The sequence below is a fragment of the Bison bison genome, unplaced genomic scaffold (genome assembly GCF_000754665.1).
Source record: "Bison bison bison isolate TAMUID 2011002044 unplaced genomic scaffold, Bison_UMD1.0 scf7180017864364, whole genome shotgun sequence".
Taxonomy (NCBI): Eukaryota; Metazoa; Chordata; class Mammalia; order Artiodactyla; family Bovidae; genus Bison; species Bison bison.
The window spans coordinates 5,262,332-5,277,619 of record NW_011494936.1 but is presented as its reverse complement, the minus strand read 5'-3'; the positions used below and the strand labels follow the sequence as shown (position 1 = coordinate 5,277,619).

Here is a 15,288-nt window from a genome sequence, read left to right as displayed (position 1 = left end):
ACCCACATTTGAAGCAGTGGAGAAGGAAGAATTGCTTTGTCTCCTTCCCTTCTCTCCGCTTCTGCCTGGAACACCAACTGGAATTAATTTTCTCTAAAGAGAGACAAATGTGTCTGTAAATCACTCTCCTCGAGGCATGAAAAAAATGTACTTCAAAAAGAGAAACAAGCTGCATTTAATTCACATAATTAACTTTCTTCATAAGTGTTATCCTTTCTGAGCCAGTAACTATTAGTGAGATTGCTCTTTTTCATGAGGTTCAGACACTCTTTAGAATCCACTCAAATGTATGTGGGCCCAGCTAGAAATTAAAGCAAAACAGCCCTGGTGCATGAAGGCAGGGAGGTGGCAGGAGGGAGGGGTCCATCCACTGTCCTCTTCGCCTGTGATTTTCAGTCCAGTCATGTAAAAGATCCAGTGCTTAGGGGCGGTTGTGCCAATGGGTGGGATTGCTTATGAATGGCATCTGAAAAACCTGAGCATCTCTTTTTGATCAGCAGGAGGGGGGCTGCTTTCCTTAGAAGCAGTTTGCAACCAGGGTTTATTTGAGGCAAAACTTTGAAGCTATTTAAAAATTAGCGAACTTAATAGGATACTTTATCTTCATCCACATGAGCAAAATCCTGCCGGGTTCACAGAGGCTGATTTCTTCATTGAAATCATCATGGTCCAGTGGGTTCAGAGTGCAGGATCCCAGGAGTCAAGAGCCAGGTTTGCTTAATTTGTTTCATACAGTACTAGGCACAGTGTTTAATGGATGTTATAGAGTGGCTTCGAGCAAGGCATTTGCCAGATAAAATAAAAATATCGATGAGACTTCTCGCTGGCTTTTTTTGGTCTCCCTTTCATGGTTCTTCTCTCCCTCTACAGTGCCCTAACTCCCCCTCTCAGCCTTCCTTTCCTTGGCTGTATGGTGTTTGGTCCTAGTTCTCCCATGCTTCCTCCATCCCCATCATGATTATTCTGTTTCTCTCCCCAATTCTGACCTGTTACCAGCTCACTGTCCATTAGAGAAAATTAGATTAAGTGTACTCCCAGCATGCTGCTGCTGATTAGTCGCTTCAGTTGTGTCTGACTCTGTGTGATACTATTGACTGCAATTCACCAGGCGCCTCTGTTCATGGGATTCTCTAGGCAAGAGTACTGAAGGGGATTGCCATGCCCTTCTCCAGGGGATCTTCCTGACCCAGGGATCGAACTCGCGTCTCCTGCATTGTTGGCAGATTCTTTATCACAGAGCCACCAGGGAAGCCTCTTCCCAATATACTTGTCTTTGAATAGAGGACAGAGCCTAAGCCATAGAAGGATACTTGTAATAGGGGAATTTCAAGCACTGACACAGTTGTAAAGGGGTAGGCTGGGAGAACTATCCAAGTGATAGGTTTGTACTTGTTTATGAAAGCCACACCTTTGTCTTAGCCCAGCCTTGTGATCCTTGAATTTGGTAGTTAGAAGGGGACCTTCTGGAGAAGGAAATTGCAACCCACTCCAGTATTCTTGTGGGGAATTCCAAGAACAGAGGAGCCTGCCGGGCACACTGGTTGGACACAACTGAGTGACTAAACTACAACAAAGGGGACCTTCTGGAGTGTTTAGTCCCTTTGTTTTATTTGTAGATCTTACTTGAGAATATTTATTGAGAGTGGATCATATGACAGGCATGATGCTGAGCACAGTTAAATGCATTTCCTTATTTAGTCCTCACAACTGCCTTATGAAGCTAGCGTTGTTATCATCATACCCATTTTACAGCTGAGATAAATGAGACTTGGAGAGGTTACAAGCTCATCCAGCCCAGAATTAGAACCTAAGCAGCCAGACTCCAGAACCCAAGGACTGTGGTCAAGGGACAAGCTAAGGATTGTAACCCCCTTCATGGAGATGCTTTCTGGAGCCTGGCTGCACATTCCTCACAAACTGCACTGTCTCCAGAACCCACCTATTCCCACAGAATAGATCTGTCTGTACAAGGGAGTCAAACATCCTTTCCATATTTTGTGCGGTCTCTAAGGGTTACTGCTGCTGCTGCTAAGTTGCTTCAGTTGTGTCTGACTCTGTGCGACCCCATAGACAGCAGCCCACCAGGCTCCTCTGTCCCTGGGATTCTCCAGGCAAGAGCACTGGAATGGGTTGCCATTGCCTTCTCCACTAAGGGTTACTAACCTAGCCTTATACAAACAGTAAAGAAGTTCCCAGCTTCTTGGATATTTCTATCTTTCTGGCCAAGACTTCATTTTAATCATAAAGGCTTGGCTTTGATCATAAAGTTTTATGGGGTAAATGGAGGTTTCAAATGATCTAAAGGCTTGAAGTCCTTGGAATGTAATTATTTCTCAAAGCGTGGAACTTGCTGAATTTTATTAGATAACATTTGAGCTGCTTTAACTCTTGAGCTCATGACAGATGTCTATTTTCAGTTATGTTCTTCTGACTTGCCAATATTTTCTTTTAGAATTGAAAACGGATTTTGACTATTTAATGTGTTTAATATTAGAAAAGTCAAGATTTAAGCTGCAACCTGAAGAACTGAATGGGGGCATATGGAAATGTTTGCAAATTGGGCCTCAGGCTTTTGGATAGCATATCTAAGTCAAATCAGCACATATTTACTGATTCTTTAGTTACGTGGAAAAGAATACGAGTAAATCAGAAGTAATTATAAACTTTGTCTGAAGCGAGCTACCGTGCTGGACCAAGCAGCATGGCGACACAAATAATACCTGATTAGAGGAGATGTGTAGGCTGGGGACCGGAAATACTAAATTAAATCTGTTATGCACAGCTTCAGCCTACTGAGTTCTATCGACAGTGAGCAAATGAAGGATTCAGTTTGTTGATGGTGGTCCAGTATGTTCATGCTCTTTATTTAAAAGTTGAATTAAAAAAAAAATAAAAAAAAATAAAAGTTGAATTAACTACAGTCTCTAAACAAAAGTGTTTACTCCTCTGATCGAATCACCTGGCTTCAAGCTGGGTATGAATTTCTCTAAAATCGGCACCGAGGCCAGAGTTAGGGGGAGGTAAGGTGCATCTTTTTCACTTATTGTAGTCACCGATGGAATTATTTTTTAAAGCAGCATCATCTCAAAACAAAATAGAAATATATTATTTGGAAGGCAGTAGATACTTTTTCATAAATTTATGTGACTAAAAGTTGGATACAGATCAAAATGTTTTTCTTATATGTCTATTCCTGTAGATTCTGCATTTCTTTTTAAGCCCATAGTCAAGAGAAATAGCTATTTAGATAAAATCATATTAGAAGCCCCCCGCTTTTTTTAATCACAGCAGTGTGGTCTTGAAATTAGGTGATGCATGGTCTAGCAATGTCTAGGAAGTTGTAGAGATTACCACAATCTGTTGTGTAGAAACCGAAGTTCTAGTTTTCCCCATTCATTAATTTTCTGAACTAGGTGTGTTAAGGCTACCCCTCTTCTCTCTTCAGTAGAAATAATGGTGCTGAGTGAAGTAAGATTCTATCCCAAGGCTAGATGAAGTCAAGGTTGTCCTAGCATAATCCCGTCCTCTTGACTGCTGTGTCCTGTGTGACTCCATGCAGCTTAGGCTTTTCACCAGTTTTTGTGGTAAAATTCTCTTCAAGGCACATCCCCCTCTTAAAGGCATGTTCACTTTGATCACCCTCATGCATGGGAGTAGCTCCACCACAATGTGTGCTTGGGGACAGCTAGACAACATGAAACTGGTGTGACTCTGTCCACAAGGAGAGCTCACCTGTTTTTTCTCCTGAGCATGGAAGGGTTCTCACCAGCCCTGAAGTGAATTCTTGAGGTACGTTCATCCCACCTGGAGTGGCTGGGGACTTGGTGACAAAGCAGGGAAAAGGGCATTGATGACCTGATGTTCCTCATTGTGTCATTGCTGAAGCTAACAACGGCCTTTTTCCACTTTGAAGCAGAGGTAAGGGGCTAGGGCCAGTAAATAGTGACACTTGGCAACCAGATTTAAAAGCCATTGCTCATTATCACGGATAAAGTTTCTGTACGTTTTACCATAAAAGGTATACTTAGAAGCAAGTCACAGAATGAATATAACGGCGTCTACTTTAGTAAGAAATGTAGACGACGGAGAGTAGCTTACACAATGGTAACTGCTAACATATGTGAAGTTTCTGTCAGAGGACATTGTTTCCATTAAAGTAGTATTCTCTGACATGGTGTTTTTTTTTTTCTTCTGGAGGAGCTGATTGAAACTTGATTTTTAGATATAATTTTTTTTCCTTCCTTAAAAGTAACCGGGTGGCAGGCCTGCAGTAAGTCTGCTGTGAATGTTGTTGAAACATGTATGAAGGGAGAGATTCCGACGGAATACACAATTACAAGTTTCTTTAAGTCCAACTGCATTGTGCTTTTACACATCTGGATAATTAACCAAGCATTACATTCTCTCTAGACTATTTTTACGAGTACAGTATGCTCCTAACATGATTTCCATTAGGCTGTTCCAAACATCATTTAAGAACTCAGAAAGATTGCAGACCAAGATTCAAAACCACTGTTCAACTGTAATGTTGAGACCTTTTTCTCTCGTGGGAGAAATAAAAGATTGAGAGCTGAATTCTGAGATCCTTCTGATGTCAGAGGAAAAGTCTAGGTTTGTTGCTCCTTTAAGCTCCAACAAATACAAGCACAAACAAACATACACTAATTATCTCTGGCCCTTCTTGCCAGGGGTGAGCTCAAAATATGGTCACTGTGGAGCAAAGGAACCATATCAGGATAGTGCTGGAAATCGCAACTTCTTTAAATATTGGAAAGGAGTAATTACTAGGGGCAGACTAAAATCCTGACATGTTGATTGCTAATCGAGTTTGAATTATTATGATGGTTAAATATGTTTATCTGAGTTCCTCATTTGAAGGTCACTGCTGAATTCTAAAATAGTATGTGTTCAGATAGTTTCTGGCCACACTTTTCCTCTTTCCTTTTATAATTGCTTTGATGCTGTTCCGAGCTTTTATGAGGCCAGGGTCTGATCCGAAAGTAGAAGGTTAGTGTTAACTCATAGACTTCAGGAACTTCCTTGGCCAGCTGCTGCCCACATTGGTGAACCCCAGCCAGAGATCAGAGAAACCACAGGGCTGATAATTGTGGTTGTCGTTGCTTTATTTGTTGTTATGGGTAGAACTCAGAACAAAAGAGGCGAGAGTTCATAAAATTACAGGATCATAACTATAAGTCCTAAGGGGCCAAATAGTCCATTTCTCATCTATAAGACAACCACACCTAATTTCTCCCCGCAGAGTCTGGGCTTCTATTCTATTTAAAATCATATCTGGAAAAGGGAAAACTGGGTAAAATCAAATCGGTTCAGTTCAGTTGCCTCAGTTGTATCCGATTCTTTGCGGCCCCGTGAACTGCAGCGTGGCAGGCCTCCCTGTCCATCACCAACTCCCGGAGTCCACCCAAACACGTGTCCATTGAGTCGGTGATGCCATCCAACCATCGGATGCTCTGTCGTCCCTTTCTCCTCCTGACCTCAATCTTTCCCAGCGTCAGGGTCTTTTCACTTGATTTATTGTCTGGTTATCTTTTAAAGTGTTCTCAGTGGTCAGAGAATTGTTAAATCGAGAAATAAATGGTTCAGAAAGAATAAACAAATCTAATCTTGAAAAATAAAGAAATGTGTCTCAGCAAGGAGAATGAAAATAATTGAGATTTCATTATAATGTTTCGCTGTCCATTTTCCATAAAATAATCCTATAATTGTCTACTGTTTTGACAGTCTGAGTCACTCAACCAGTGGAATGATTAATGAAAACAACAGGGAAGGATTTGTCACCCTGACACAGGGCAAGGAAGTGTGTGAGTCATTAAAAAGCAAAAACCGAGGCAAACATCATAACTGCCAGGTTAGCAGATATGGACTGAACATTGAGGAATCTGTTTTGGACGTGGTTATATTACTACCCATGCCTGCCTGCTAAGTTGCTTCAGTCGTGTCCAACTCTGCAACCCTATGGACTGTAGCCAGCTAGGCTCCTCGCTCCACGGGATTCTCTAGGCAAGAGTACTGGAGTGGGTTGCCATGCCCTTCTCCAGGCAATCCTCCCAACCCAGAGATGGAAACCACATCTCTTTTGTCTCCTGCATTGGCAGGTGGGTTCTTTACTACTAGCACCACCTGGGAAGCCCCTTATATGAACTACCTATATACATATAGACATATATATATGTACACACACACACACACGTATAGTGACTGCAGAGTGCACGTGTGCTCAGTCGTGTCTGATTCTTTTTTTTTAATTTTAATTGGAGGCTAATTACTTTACAATGTTGTGGTGGTTTTTGCCACACATCAGCGTGAATCATCCACGGGGGCACATGTGTCCCTCCATCCTGAAGCCCCCTCCCACCTCCCTCCCCACCCCATCCCTCTGGGTTGTCCCAGAGCACTGGCTTTGAGCGCCCTGCTTCATGCATCAAACTTGCACTGGTCATCTATTTTACATATGGTAATATACATGTTTCTATGTTATTCTCTCAAATCATCCCACCTCCGCCTTCTCCCACATAGTCCAAAAGTCTGTTCTTTATGTCTGTGTCTCTTTTGCTGTCTTGCATATAGGGTTGTTGTTACTATCTTTCTAAATTCCATATATACATGCGTTAATATACTATATTGGTGTTTCTCTTTCTGACATACTTCACTCTGTATACTAGACTCCAGTTCCATCCACTTCATTAGAACTGACTCAAATGCATTTGTTTTTATAGCTGAGTAATATTCCACTGTGTATATGTACCACAACTTCCTTATCCGTTTGTCTGCTGATGGACATCTAGGTTGCTTCCATGTCCTAGCTATTGTAAACCATGCTACGATGAACACTGGGGTACATGTGTCTCTTTCAGTCCTGGTTTCCTCGGTGTGTATGCCCAGCAGTGGGATTGCTGGGTCATATGGCAGTTCTAGATCCAGTTTTTTAAGGAATCACCGCACTCTTCTCCAGAGTGGCTGTACTAGTTTGCATTCCCACCAACAGTGTAAGAGGGTTCCCTTTTCTCCACACCCTCTCCAGCATTTATTGTTTGTAGACTTTTTGATGACAGTCATTCTGACCAGTGTGAGATGGCACCTCATTGTGGTTTTGATTTGCATTTCTCTGATAATGAATGAGTTTGAGCATTTTTTCATGTGTTTATTAGCCATCTGTATGTCTTCTTCGGAGAAACGTCTGTTTAATTCTTTGGCCCACTTTTTGATTGGGTCATTCATTTTTCTGGTTTTGAGCTCCATGGGCTGCTTGTATATTTTGGAGATTAATTCCTTGTCAGTTTCATTTGCTATTATTTTCTACCATTCTGAAGGCTGCCTTTTCACCTTGCTTATAGTTTCCTTCCTTGTGAAAAAGCTTTTAAGTTTAATTAGGCCCCATTTGTTTATTTTTGTTTTTATTTCCATTACTCTGGGAGGGGGTCATAGAGGATCTTGCTGTGATTTATGTCAGAGTGTGTTCTTCCTTTGTTTTCCTCTAAGAGTTTTATAGTTTCTGGTCTTACATTTACATCTTTAATCCATTTTGATTTTCTTTTTGTGTATGGTGTTAGAAAGTATTCTAGTTTCATTCTTTTACAGGTGGTTGACCAGTTTTCCAAGCACCACTTGTTAAAGGGATTGTCTTTTCTCCATTGTATATTTTTGCCTCCTTTGTCAAAGATAAGGTGTCCATAGGTGTGTGGATTTATCTCTGGGCTTTCTATTTTGTTCCACTGATCTATATTTCTGTCTTTGTGCCAGGACCATACTGTCTTGATGACTATAGATATATGTTTGATTCTTTGCAACCCCTTGGACTATAGCCTGCCAGGCATCTCTGTCCATGGAATTTTCCAGGCAAGAATACTGGAGCAGTTGCCATTTCCTACTGAAGGGGATCTTTTCGACCCAGGAATTGAACCTGCATCTCTTGAGTCTCCTGCATTGGCAGACGGATATATATATATATTACCACTGAGCCACCCAGGAAGCCCAATAAAACAAAATATTTTTTTTTTAAAACATTTCACTTTCTTATTTTCTGTAAGTGATCCACTTGGCAAGTGTGCAGTGGCTAAATCCAAGACTGGGTCCCAGTTTTGGGGACCAGAGACTCGCAATCATTTCAGGACTGTTGATTGAAATGTGATTTGATGAGAGAAATGGGAAGAGTGGAGGCAGCGAAGCCTGGATAGAATTCCAAGTGGGCACATGACTGAAATGCACAGACCTTTGTTTTCATGATTTTAAAATATAGGAAGATAATGTTAACTTTACATTGGCTCAAATTAGAGTAAGGGAAATAACATGTTCATAGTAGATGCTCGGAAACTGAGAGGGTGTTCCTTCTTAATCTCCTGCCTGAATATATCTCAGAGATACATGATGATCACAAAGGGGAAGGTGCCATAAAAATGTGACTGTTTTAGTCTAGATTTGTCATCACTACCGATAAAATACACACTCTTCTATCTCTGAAAAAGGCAAATGAGGGGTTTTATTGCCAGGTCTTATAACAAGACAACTTGAGTGATAACATCACTGGAAGGTATACTTTTTTAGCATTTGTACTAATTTCCAATAGAGAAAAAAAATGTTTAGAAATGTCAGACGAGTCATTCATTTATCAGATGTCTTTTTATGTACCTAGTATGTGCTGGGCAATGTACACATGGTAGAAATAATAAGCCATGAAAATGGTAAACTTAGCCTTAATCACATTTGAGTCAAGTTTTCCATAATGTATTTTTTAAAGAAATTGTGTTTTGTGATTTATTTATTTTTGTGTCTACTCAAGTATCTATCATGATACCTTTGACAGAAAAGTTGTCAGATAAATCACCACTGAATGAAGAGTACGTAATAGATCTTTACCAGTGAAATGATTATTCGAAAATGTTTGCTTTTTGGGGTCAATTGTAGAACTATTACTTGATAGACTTACTGTCCCTAAAAAGAGAATATAGCAAAATTATACAAGCCAAATTTCAGACATGTAAGCACATCTTGATAACACCACATAGGGATGTTAAAGTGTGCTCGTGAGTACGTGCTGTGCAAGTCACTTTAGTCATGTCCAACACTGAGACTCTTTGGACTGTAACCCCCCAGGCTCTTCTGTCCTTGGGATTCTTCAGGCAAGAATATTGGAATGGGTTGCCGTGTCCTCCTCCAGGGGATCTTCCTATCCCAGGAATTGAACCCGAATCTCTTACATCTCCTGCATTGGCAGGTGGGTTCTTTACCACTAATGCTACCTGGGAAGCCCACTCATGAGTACACTTTGATTCAACACTTTGCCTAAATAATTATTATTACAAGAGGAGTTCATTAGTGAGGTGATTTTATATAAACTATGGAAATTACGTTCTTCTTTCATAATTTGGAGGTGGTTTAGGATTCAGAATAGGTCAGACCACATTTGGGGCTTCCCTGATAGACCAGTGGTACAGAATCTTCCTGCAATACAGGAGACCTGGGTTCGATCCTTGGGTTGGGAAGATCCCCTGGAGAAGGGAAAGGCTACCCACTCCAGTACTCTCACCTAGAGAATTTCATGGACTGTATAGTTCATGGAATCTCAAAGAGTCAGACAGGACTGAGCGACTTTCACTTTCACTTTTAAAATTGGGCTTCCCTGGTGGCTCAGCGGTAAAGAATTTGTATGCAATGGCAGGAGAAACAGGAGACGTGGGTTCGATCCAGGGGATGGGAGGATCCACTGGAGAAGGGATAGGCTACCTACTCCAGTATTCTTGGGCTTTCCTTGTGGCTCAGCTGGTAAAGAATCGCCTGCAATGCGGGAGACCTGGGATCGATCCTGGGTTGGGAAGATCCCCTGGAGAAGGGAAAAGCTACCCACTCCAGTATTCTGGCCTGGAGAATTCCATGGACTACAGGGTCGCAAAGAGTCACACATGACTGAGCGACTTTCACTCACTCCTACACTCAGACAAGGTTTAATTCTGGCTCTACCACTTAACTTCTTTGAGCCCCAATGTCCTTACGTCGACATGGGAATAACAACTCCAGCATATGATTGTGGCATGGAATAAAAATGAAAACTTTCCAGAATTCTCAGACTGTGAACTTTGGAGCCCTGGAAAGCCTTGGAAATACTGTGAAAGTTCTACAGGTCCATATGTACCCACCTAATGCCTCTAGTCTATCTAAAACATATGTGCACTGCTGATTCTCAAAGGCATGTAAGTTAACTCAGAATTCATTCATTCAGCAGCTGTTTATTGAGCACACACAAAAACACAGCACCAGGCACAGGGAAAACATTCATAAACAAAATAGACATCTCTCTGTGTTCATGGGTCTTCTGTTCTAGAGTGGGTAGAGGATAACAATGCACAAGATAATAAAAGTCTGTTGGAGAATGATAAAGATTAAGATGAAAAAGGAGAGAAAGGGAGTATAAAATATCAAAAAGTAGTGTTAGGGAGGGCAACTCTGAGAAAGCCTCACTTAAGGAAGTGAGGGAGTTAACCAGATGGATATCCCGGAAAGAGCATTCCAGGGACAGGAACAGCTAATGCAAGGGAAGGAATAGTGCAGATCACAGTTAAGATTTGGTCTGAGAGGGGCTGGAGATGATGAGCAAGAGGACAGTAGAGGATAATGTGAGGGAAGTGAGCAAATCATGTCAGCCCTTATGCCTCAGAAAAAGGACTTGGCTTTTGCTTTGAGGGAGATGGGAAGTCATTAGCGGGTTTGAGCAGAGGAGTTGCTTGATCTTATTTGACAGACCACTGTCTTGAAATTAAACTGGAAGAGCAAAAACAGAGGCCCATTGAGGAGGCTACTGCAAGAATCTAGGCGAGAGATGATGGTGACCTGGGGCAAGGTAGTAAAGTACGGATGTGGAAAGACACTGGATTCTGCGTTTGTCTTGATAGAATAGATAGAGTTGATGAGATTCACTGATGGACTTTTGTGAGGTTTGCGTGAAAGAGGACAAGACCAAGTGTGTTGGCCTGAGCAGTTAGAAGAACAAAGTTAACATTAATGGAAAGAGAGGCTGCAGGGAGGATTGGAGGGTTGCAGCTTCATTTTGAACATAGGAAGTTTAATACTAGACACACAAATGGAGATGTCAGGAAGGCAGCTTTTTCATGGAAGGAATACAGAACTATTTTTAAATATCACAACCAATAATAGCTCTTTTTAGCATAATCTAAAAGAAGAATTATTATCATGTTTATGTCCACAAAATATTTCAAAATTTAAAAAGAGCCTTTTACTGTAAAAGGCTGAAAACAGAGGTAAGTTCAAGTGACCATTTTAGTGGCCAATAAATATAATTTTTCCTTTTCCTCTTCCTTTAATACATGTTGATTTCAAATTTTGGCATCATTATACAGATTTTGAAATCTTAACTTTGGCTTTTAGATTTTTTTTTTTTAAATAAAGCTTGCAATGGAACTTTCTGGTAAGAGAAACCCTAAGGATGGCAGAATTGTGTTCACTGGTGTCCGTGTTATTTTCTTTTGGAAAGAAATTAGAACGTTCACTTAGTACTTTGGACTTCTGACCTGTAGCTTGCACGTCACTTGGTGCTGTTGGGGATGACAAAAGAAGGAAGGGACTGAGCCCTGCGCTGTTGTGAAATTTGCAGTGTGAGGTTAAGAATAAAACGCATGATGCAAGTCTTGTGGAAATCCTGCTTGTTTGATTGTGATTTTAATTCACCTAAATGTGCCATTTTAGTAGCACCGATATGTGATGGTTTGTTCTAATGTCTGCCCTTCTCAGTCTTACGCTGGGAAGTACGTGCCAGCCATCGCCCACTACATCCACATACTCAACCCTGTGACGACCATGAAGATCAACCTGAAGGGAATTGCTCTCGGAGACGCGTATTTTGATCCCAAGTCGGTAGGTGGCTCTTCTTTCCTTTCCATTTTGTTCCTTAAGGAGATGCAATCCCCTTTAATCAGACAGAGGCTCCTCTTAACCCTAGAGACTTAACTTCATAAAGGGAAATACTGTTCCCCAAATGACTTTCTAATGATTTCAATCTTCTAATTTTTACCAAATGTTCTATGGTGTCAACTTACTGTGTCAGCGTAGGTTGGCTGAGTGCAAGTGTCAGTGTGTGTGTGCCTGTGCTTGGTGTGTTTGTGTGTATTTTGTGTATGTATGTGATATATGGGGGTGTGTGTGTTGTGTGGTTATGTGGTATATGTGTGTATGTGTGTTTGTGTGGTGTATTTGCATATGTTGTGTGGTAGGTGATGCCTGTGACGTATGTTTGTGTGTTTGTAAGTTTTATGTCTGTGTGGGTGTGGTGTATTGTGTATGCATTGTGTGTGTTGTGTGTGTGTGTTGTCCCGCTCCACTAATTAACAAGTTACAGAGGGTTATTTCTCAAGCAGACGGGCTCCCCTCACATCCCTTTCTCTCCCTGTCGTGTCTGTGTTTGCCTCTTTTCTCCTCAGATCATAGAGGGCTACCCATCATTCCTGTTCCAAATTGGCTTGTTGGATGAGCAGGAGAAAAAGTACTTCCAGAAGCAGTGCAATGACTGCGTGAAATTCATCCGCCAGGAGAAGTGGCTTCAAGCCTTTGAAGTGAGTTCTAGGTCCCGCGCTGCCCTGGAGCAATAAGCACCATCTGAGAAGGTCCTGGAAGCACTGGGGTGCCTGGCCTGGTGTTTTATTGTTAGAGAAGCTGTATCCGGGGTGCTGTCACAGTCAGGAGGCGAGACGAGTGGGCTCATAAGGAAGAAAAGGACCATCTGGGTTTCTTTGAATTTACTTTGGCAATATTTTAAACCTGAGATCACCTCGGGGTGTTTATATAACTGTGTCTTTCATTAACTGTTTTGATTTCTGTACATGCTGTGTCGCCCTCGAGGCATCCCTGCTATAGGGAAATCAGAAGAAAGGCAACCTGGAAAGTGGATGCATATGCGTCCACATGTGCTCTAAGCCCTTCAGAGGGGAATATCTGCACACGGGGCTCCAGCTGGGGAAGTGGCCGCAGTTTAACAAATGTCACATGTGCCTGTGTGTCTGGAACAAAGAGTATAAACGGTGGTGTGGTCGTTTGCAACTTTTGCAAAGAGCTGTTGGCTTTTGTGAATATCATCACATCACTCTCCTAAAATTGAATTTGAGGATCCAATAATATGATTATGTTCTTGAACCATTTTTTTTTGGTTGTTTAAAACCTAAGACTCTACTAAATATTAGGATACATGGGGGACTTTGTTTGTTTGCTGGCCTGTGCGAACAAAGATCATGTGTAAGCAGTCTTCCTTGGGGTTATGCCACCTTTGCCATAAAGCCATGATGTTTGACCCAGTAAATGTGGTGTGACTGAATTTTGAGGCCTTTAATCTTGTTATTGAAAGCACAGCCTGTCACCGTTAACCTAACAGCATTGTTATTATTAAAGCTGAGGCCTGATATTAATAGACTTAAGGCGCTGCAGGTCAGCTGGTTCAGATCAAAACAGGAGACATACAAATTTATGGAGAAGAGTGGGGTAACAAAATGATGCTCCATTTTACAAATAGCCAGGGCACTACCTGAAAATCCCCAGGGAGTGATGCTGTGAATTCTGACAGCAGCAAGCTGTGTGAGTGCTGGAGCTCAGGAAGTCCTGGGTCACTCTGCAGGATGCTGGTGGGCTCCCCTTTCTGCTCCAGGACCCTTGATATGGCTACAGTGTGCATACAGGATTTCTTACGCAATTGTGAATGTGACTGAAGAAGGATCTTATTGGAGACATGCTGGGTCATTCTTCAACTCACAATCACAGTATTTTCAAGACTGGTTTTAGGCTATTTACTGTGGTAGGCAGGAAGGGTAAAAAGGACTAAACTTTCAGAATTTAGAATTAATATGAAATATAACATTGGATGAGGCCCATCTGCACATGAGACAGGCGATGTGTTTTTGAAGAAGCATACAGGGATTAAGCAATATCAAGAACAAGAACATTTGATAGCTTCAAAGGAATAAAGAGGGACTTCTCTGGCAGTCCTGGGGCTTCCCTGAGAGCTCAGTTGGTGAAGAATCTGCCTGTAATGCAGCAGACCCTGGTTGGATTCCTGGCTCAGGAAGATCCACTAAAGAAGGGATAGGCTACCCACTCCAGTATTCTTGGGCTTCCCTTGTGGCTCAGCTGGTAAAGAATCTGCCTGCAATGGGGGGACCTGGGTTTGATCCCTGGGTTGGTAAGATTCCCTGGAGAAGGGAAAGGCTACCCACTCCAGTATTCTGGCCTGGAGATTTCCATGGATTGTATGGTCCATAGGGTTGCAAAGAGTCGGACATGACTGAGTGACTTTCACTTTCCCTGGCAGCCCAGTGGTTAAGACTTTGCTTTCCAATGCAGGGGGTGGGTGTGAGATCCATGGTGGGGGAGCTAAGATCCCACATGCCTCACAGCCAAAATACCAAAACATGAAACAGAAGCAATATTGTAACAGATTCAATAAAGACTTGAAAAATGGTCCACATTTCTTTTTTTAAAAAAGGTAGGGGGATAAATAAAGCAGATAGATGTCTGTGGTGCATGCTCCAGCAGCCTAAGCACCCACGGAATTAGTGAAACTATTGAGAAGTTCAGGTGTTTTGTATATTCCGAGACAATGAGAAAATGGCATATGAGGTCTCTCCCAAACCAGATTCACCAGAAAAAAGAGAACCACACCCCCACCCCAAAATCCTGAAGGTATGCAATGTCTCTGTGGATCACTGGTCCAAAATCTTGTGTGATAAATGAAAACACTTTTGCTTTTTCAAGGGAAATAAAATGATACTTAGGTAAGTCAGCAGGTAGTGGGAAAATGTGTTTCAACTTATGCAATCAGTTCAGTTCAGTTCAGTTCAGTCACAGTCGTGTCAGACTCTTTGCGACCCTGTGGACTGCAGCATGCCAGGCTTCCGTGTTGATCATCAACTCCCAGAGCTTACTCAAACTCACGTCCATCGAGTCGGTAATGCCATCTAACCATCTCATCCTCTGTCATTCCCTTCTCCTCCCGCCTTCAATCTTTCCCAGCATCAGGGTCTTTTCCAATGAGTCAACTCTTCCCACGAGGTGGCCAAAGTATTGGAATTTCAGCTTCAGCATCAGTCCTTCCAGTGAATATTCAGGACTGATCTCCTTTAGGATGGACTGGTTGGATCTCCTTGCAATCCAAGGGACTCTCAAGAGTCTTCTCCAACACCACAGTTCAAAAGCATCAATTCTTCAGTGCTCAGCTTTCTTTATAGTCCAACTCTCACATCCATACATGACTACTGAAAACACCATAGCTTTGACTAG

At 41.9% G+C, this 15,288-nt stretch overlaps 1 protein-coding gene across 1 annotated transcript in view; it reads left to right on the top strand.

Moving 5' to 3' along the window:
- Positions 1-15,288, top strand: part of CPVL (carboxypeptidase, vitellogenic-like) — a 105,901-nt gene that overhangs the window by 39,012 nt on the left and 51,601 nt on the right. The window contains exons 7-8 of the mRNA XM_010855410.1: positions 11,761-11,883; positions 12,447-12,578. Coding sequence (XP_010853712.1) covers positions 11,761-11,883; positions 12,447-12,578 — 255 coding nt within the window. The remainder of the gene's footprint in view (positions 1-11,760; positions 11,884-12,446; positions 12,579-15,288) is intronic.